General features: G+C 40.0%; 2 protein-coding genes across 2 annotated transcripts; one reads left to right on the forward strand and one right to left on the reverse strand.

Annotated features, from left to right (window-relative positions):
• Positions 1 to 5008: 5008 nt before the first annotated feature.
• LOC142477095 (histone H3) lies at positions 5009 to 5658 on the forward strand. Its single transcript, XM_075582147.1, has one exon. The coding sequence runs from the start codon at positions 5053 to 5055 to the stop codon at positions 5461 to 5463; it is 411 nt and encodes a 136-aa protein (XP_075438262.1). The 5' UTR covers positions 5009 to 5052; the 3' UTR covers positions 5464 to 5658.
• Positions 5659 to 5940: 282 nt separating this feature from the next.
• On the reverse strand, positions 5941 to 6894 carry LOC142477094 (histone H1-like). The gene has a single exon (XM_075582146.1). It carries the CDS (start codon positions 6858 to 6860, stop codon positions 6204 to 6206), a length of 657 nt encoding a protein of 218 aa, XP_075438261.1. The 5' UTR covers positions 6861 to 6894; the 3' UTR covers positions 5941 to 6203.
• Between the last annotated feature and the right edge of the window lie 224 nt (positions 6895 to 7118).

Here is a 7118-nt window from a genome sequence, read left to right on the forward strand (position 1 = left end):
ACCAACTCAAAATGAATAGTAACACTAACCAATCAAGCCAATTAATTACTACAACATTAATGAATGTAAACATTAAAAGACAAAGAAATACATTCAAACACTATCTGAAATAACAATTAAATGCATTAGCTAACATAATACAACATTAACTACAAATGAAAACCAATCGCAAACATTTTATTAGCATTAAGCAGGAAAAAAAAAAAACAATGACATCCACATAAGAAACTGACATAAAAAAAACCAACAGCAATAACAAGCCACAAATGCCCCCCAAATATTGTCATAATAATGTATTAATCTGTACCTTAAAGGGGTACAGATTAATATATTATCAGTCAATGTGCCTCCCCCAAAAAATAAAAAAACACATCCAATGAAGAAACCTGTTAAAAGAGACATTTACAAACATTGAATATATTACTTACCATTAGAAGCGGTGGCCCTCCGACTCCCAGGGTAACAGGAAGCTCACGTACCTTGAAGGCCTCAAACAGCATCCGATGCCATCGCCATGAAGATGCGGCTCAGGTACCCAAATCTTCATTTTTCTTTCTTTAATCACCTTCTTCTATCTTCATCTGTCACCATTTCTTGATATTCTTTTTCTTCTATCTTCATCTGTCAATCCAAAAAGAAACCATGGTAAATCCCAACCGATGTTGTCTCGTCGTCCTCTTGGGCTCAAACGAGGCGTCACGGCCTTAAATGGGGCTGTGACGTCACATTTAGCCTCAAAAGGGTTAACAGCCACCTGATTGGCTGTTAAACAAATGTTCCGACTTTATTTTTTTTTTTTTTACATGACATCACTTAAAGGAAATGATGTCAGCCAATCAGAATGGCTGTGCTTCATTTGCCTTTAAGATGATTTCACTAAATCCAAGATGGCTGGTGTCACATGGTATCACACGGCGTCCACACTCTGATTGGCTGAAATACCATGTAACGCCGGCTTTGTGACGTCATCTTAAAGGCAAATGAAGCACAGCCAATCTGATTGGCTGGCATCATTCCCTTAAAGTGACGTCATGTAACAAAAAAAAAAATTATAGTCGGAACATGGTTTTAACAGCCAATCAGGTGACTGTTAACCATTTTGAGGCTAAATGTGACATTACAAGCCGTATTTAAGGCCGTGACGCCTCATTTGAGCCGAAGAAGACGACGACGAGACAACAACGGTTGGGATTCATCATGGGGTTTTTTGGACTGACAGATGAAGATAGAAGATAAAGAAGATCAAGACATGGTGACAGAAGAAGATAGAAGAAGGTGATTAAAGAAAGAAAAAAGAAGATTTGGGTACCTGATCCGGATCTTCATGGCGATGGCATCGGATGCTGTTTGAGGCCTTCAAGGTACGTGAGCTTCCTGTTACCCCGGGAGTTGGAGGGGCACCGCTTCTAATGGTAAGTACTATATTGAATGTTTGTAAATGTCTATTATTACAGGTTTCTTCATTGGATGTGTTTTTTTTATTTTTGGGGGAGGCACATTGACTGATAATATATTAATCTGTACCACTTTAAGGTACAGATGATTACATTATTATGACAATATTTGGGGGGCATTTGTGGCTTGGTATTGCTGTTGGTTGTTTTAATTTCAATTTCTTATGTGGATGTGATTGTTTATTTTTTTCCTGCTTAATGCTAATAAAATGTTTGCGATTGGTGTTCGTTTGTAGTTAATGTTGTGTTATATTAGCTAATGCATTTTATGGTTATTTCAGATATTGTTTGAATTTATTTCTTTGTCTTTTAATGTTTACATTCATTAATGTTGTAGTAATTCATTGGTTTGATTGGTTAATGCTACTATTCATTTTGAGTTGGTTTAGGAATTAATTGGTTTCATTGGTTAATGGTTTAATTAATTCATTGTTCGTGTTGTTTATTGCTTGTATTCATTGGCTTAGCTGGCTACTGTTTTTATTTACTTTATTTAGGTATGCTAATGCAGTGTTTAATAATGGGCAAATAATCTTTTATCCATATGTGGATAATAGTTATTTTGCACATTACTGTACTGTATGGGTTTGGGCGGAGAGTCGTGTATTGATGTTTGTTAAATCTTTTTTTAATATACATGTGTTTCATAGTGTAGATGTGCAGGTGGTCTCCGGAGCTGACCCGCATTGGTTTTATGTCCGGTGACCCCCTGCTTCCTGAGATACAGGCACCTTTATGGGGTGCCGGTATCCCCTGCAGTTTCAAGCTTCCGCGTCACGTGACCGGGACATTTAAATGCTGCAGGGGATACCGGCACCCCATAACGGAGCCTGTATCTCCTGAAGTAGGGGGTCCTCGGACCTGAAACCAATGCGGTTCAGCTCCGGAGACCCCCTGCTCATGTACACTATTATTAAAATGATTTTAATTAGTGTACGATCGCTTGTGTAACAGCCTTGCATGGAGATGGCATATCACCATGCAAATGTTACATGCAGCTTTTTTTTCTATCAGCTAGTGTATGGGAAGTTTAAGAATGCTAGCAGGGGGGAAAAAAGCAACACGTACGCTGTGGGTGTTTTGAGCACATACGTTAAAAAATGGGCTCAAGGCCTTAGTGAAACGCGTCCCCGGCCTCACTTTTTAACGGACATGCTATTTTTTAACATTAGAACACAAACCCATTGAGCTTAGTGCATAGCCCCCATACAATACAATGAGGCTGGAGCTTTTCAGGCTTTTCATTCTCTCCCTTCATTTACATTTCACAAAACAATCTAACAGCTGTTTAGATTACAGATATTCAAAGACATACTAACATATGTTTTAGAAATATAAACTATATTTTAAACATGATAGAAGTTAGACGATATGTAGCAAGCTGTGCAAAAAAATTCAGTATAATAAGGCAGAACTATGCTTATAGGAGATCATGTTAATATGGATATTAAGTTAAAGGTGACACTGTATGCATATATGTGTGTTTATTTCCCAGAATCCATAGCTGCAGTGGAAACATGGTATAACACAAGATAATGGTGATATGCCAGGTTACAGACAATATACTATATACAATATTTCCTCTACAGAGGAGAGTAGAAAGGTATGCAGATTGATACATTGAATCAAACACTGAATGTTTTCAATTTAGAGAGATACCTTCTCCCTGAGATTATTATTGTAGATTGGTTGCAACATATATCACTGTTACACTAGTTTGTAAGAGTAGCTAATGATAGCAATTGTATAGGAGATAGTTACTTAGTAGGATTGGTTAGTGGAGATTGTGACACATTTGAGCACTAAGTAGTTATTTGCATAGAAAATGATCACACTAGTGTTATTAACGTGGTCGCTTGAGCACCTGTTTAGGTAAAAGTAATCACCATGTTGGTTTAGGCACATAATAATAATAATAATAATAATAATAATAATAATAATAATAATAATAATAATAATGTTATTGTTGTTATTATTATTATTATTATTATTATTATTATTATTATTATTATTATTATTATTATTATTATTATTATTATATGTTAGATTTAATTCACTGAGGTTGTCACAAACAACGTATTAATTTTATTTTACTTATTTCTGTGGGGAAAAAAAATATGGTCTCCAAAAAATTAGAGTATTGAATGTATTGATTCCAATGCATATGTAATGCATTTTATCTATAAATAATAAAAGAACAAAACAGCATTGGATACGTTATAGATAATATATTAATTAGAGGAGGTGAACTATTGGAAAAAAACAACTGTTTTTCTCTTCACCACTTAAAGTAATGATTGGTAGGTTCATGTGTAATGTTTGTTCATAGTAATAGTGTGACAGGTATTAAAAGTGAAGGCTTATTAAGAATGGGATATTGAGTGCAGCTTTGGGGAAAATATCTCTTCAATTTGTAGTTACAAATAACTAACTGACTTATTCAGGATACATAAGAAATCTATAGTTTAAAAAAGAATGAACAGTATGAGAAGATGCATTAATTAATAATAAAAAAAAAACATATTGAAACAATGGAAATATATCCTTATCCAGATCTGCCTAAATGGTGAAATAGTTTGACAAGCATTGGAAAAAAGATGCAAAAACACAGCAACAATTAATGCATAATTAAATAGTCATCTTACATGCTAATATTGTATCTGAAAAATAAAAAACAAGTCTTGATATAGTTCAGCTTCTGTTTAAATGTATTAGATAGTGTGTATTTACATTGGTAATTTTAATATTTCATATGCAGTGATATAGTTCAATAAATAAGGAATGAGGATACGTTTAATAGATATCTTTAAATACAGGCCCCTCCCTGTTCAGTCTAGTTATATTACTCTAACATAGATGTTCATCTTTATTTAGAAAATACACAATACATTATGGAATATTTCATTTGTGCTTAAACTATAACACATTGTGTATACACATATACAGACTTGGTATTTTAATTAAAAGCAAACTACTGTGACTGGAGCATTAGAGGGAAGCCAAAGAGCCCGGTTAGGAGCTGATCAGATCACACAGAGCAGTGACAGCGAGAAGACATTTAGGGAAGCCCCATTTATAGCGCAGCACTGCCACCGTGTGGTGCTCTGGGAACTGCAGGCATTAAGGAAACGAGCCGCGCGGTTCCGCTTCTTTGTGTCTCTGTGTTCGGGTTTATAATAATAACACAATGTGAACATTAGAAGAAGAGGAACCAAGAAAGTCCCATTGAAGCAATGATCTGGGAAAGAAAACCCCTCATATTACATTTCACCATTGAAGATCATTTGAATACTTGGTATAAGTACATGTTCCATGTCAGAGAGCTCTGTGCTGTATCTGTGCAAACACTAATGTTATCACATTAAATCTTTTTAATTGTCCCACTTACAAGCACTAAATAAATAATAACTTTATTAGGACGATATCGGTCTGAGGCGGGATTTTTGAACATCGCAACGGCTTTCACAGAACCAATCAGAGCGAAGGGCGGGACCAAAGCAGCCAATCACAGCGACCTGCATCCATAAATACGCAGCTGCAGCGTTTTTTTTCTTTATTAGTTCCTGACCGGAGACGCGCACTGACACAGCAGCACAGGATGGCCCGGACCAAGCAGACCGCCCGGAAATCCACCGGAGGGAAGGCTCCCCGTAAGCAGCTAGCGACCAAGGCTGCCAGAAAGAGCGCTCCGGCCACCGGCGGAGTGAAGAAGCCTCACCGCTACCGGCCCGGTACTGTGGCTCTCAGGGAGATCCGCCGCTACCAGAAGTCCACCGAGCTGCTCATCCGCAAGCTGCCCTTCCAGCGCCTGGTCCGGGAGATCGCCCAGGACTTCAAGACTGACCTGCGCTTCCAGAGCTCGGCTGTCATGGCTCTGCAGGAGGCCAGCGAGGCTTATCTGGTGGGGCTCTTCGAGGACACCAACCTGTGCGCTATCCACGCCAAGAGGGTCACCATCATGCCCAAGGACATCCAGCTGGCCCGCAGGATCAGAGGGGAGAGAGCTTAGGCCGGCTGCACCCTGACTTCGTTTACACCCGAAAAACAAAGGCTCTTTTAAGAGCCACCACATTTTCAATGAAATTGCCTGATCAATATTAACACACGGATACTGATCTCAATATAGAGAATTAAAGAAGTGTGTTATCCTTGTACCAACATATGTACTTGATGTGTGACAATTTAGATAAACGCACCTTCAATATTTGTGTATTCTTTGTCATGTGATATATAGACTTGCATGCATAGTCACCATTTCATGCTGTATATGGCTGCACGTAAAGACAAACATGTAAATGTCCCCCCTCCCATGTGCCACTGGTGATCAAACTGAAGTGTTGTGGAATAGCGTGTGCTTGATGCTTTCAATGTGATGTAAACACTTTTTTTAATAACATGGTGATAAATACGTTTTTCTGATGTAAACTACACTTTTTTAATTTTATATAAATCGTGTGTGTGAATATTATGTAGACACAAACAAAACCATAATGTCACCTAATATGTCAGTTTGTCTGAGAAACATTTATTCGTGAAATAGGTTAGGGACTACAAACTTACACATGCACCTTACAGTGCTCGCAGTATCTATTCATATACACTTGTGCTCTGGCAGTGTAACACAAACCCCTGCATGGGATAAGTTGGAGAAACATTCCCAGTTACACATTATGTGCACAGCTCTCTATGTGGGGTTGTGGTGGCTCTTAAAAGAGCCTTTGTGTTTGTAAGAGGCTGAAGTTGTCGGTCTCACTTCTTAGGAGCTGCCGCCCTCTTGGGCTTTGCTGCTTTGGGTTTGGCTGCCTTGGCCTTAGCTGGACTCTTAGCAGCTTTTGGCTTCGCAGCCTTTTTAGCCGCCGGGCTCTTCACAGCCTTCCTGGGCTTGGCAGCTTTAGACTTCTTTGGGCTTTTTGCTGGCTTCTTGGCGGCCGCCGGTTTCTTGACCTTTTTGGGGCTTTTCTTCACTCCCGCCGGAGCCTTTTTGGGTTTCTTGGGGGACTTGGCGGGTTTCTTTGCCACTGGCTTCTTGGGTTTCCCCACATCCTTTTTCTTGGCCGCCTTCTCCTTGCTCTCCAGCTGCTTCTTATTCAGCTTGAACGATCCGGAGGCTCCGCTCCCTTTCAGCTGGATCAGGGTTTCCTTGCTCACCAAGCCCTTGAGAGCCAGCTTCAGGCGGCTGTTATTCTTCTCCACATCGTAGCCTCCTGCAGCCAGAGCCTTCTTCAGAGCGGACAGGGAGACCCCGCTGCGCTCCTTAGAGGCGGACACAGCTCTCACTATCAGGTCGGACACGCTGGGACCGGACTTTGCTGGGCGGCTTTTCGAGGCTCCGGCCGCTTTCTTCGGCTGCTTCTTCTTGGCGGCGCTTTCAGCTGGAGGAGGAGGAGCAGGAGCGGTCTCGGCCATTGCAGCTGCAGGTAAAATATCCCAACACACTGACAGAAAGTTATACTGGGGGCGGGGACCTGCCGGGACTTATATAGAGAGCCTGCTGCTCTGTGATTGGTTAGTTATCGGAGTGAGCTTCTTTCTCATTGGGTATAATCACTAAGCCCCGCCCCTGACTCTCATCCTCCCGGATCACAAACACTGCTCTGACTTTGTGTTTCTGAGGCTGCAAGAAAAGGGCATTTTATCCCCTAATTATTACTCACATCCCCCCTT

Source organism: Ascaphus truei, unplaced genomic scaffold, assembly GCF_040206685.1.
Source record: "Ascaphus truei isolate aAscTru1 unplaced genomic scaffold, aAscTru1.hap1 HAP1_SCAFFOLD_1930, whole genome shotgun sequence".
In the NCBI taxonomy this organism is placed as follows: Eukaryota; Metazoa; Chordata; class Amphibia; order Anura; family Ascaphidae; genus Ascaphus; species Ascaphus truei.

Coding starts and splice junctions, on each gene's coding strand:
- LOC142477095 (XM_075582147.1), top strand. CDS start 5,053: ATGGCCCGGACCAAGCAGACCGCCCGGAAATCCACCGGAGGGAAGGCT.
- LOC142477094 (XM_075582146.1), bottom strand. CDS start 6,860: ATGGCCGAGACCGCTCCTGCTCCTCCTCCTCCAGCTGAAAGCGCCGCC.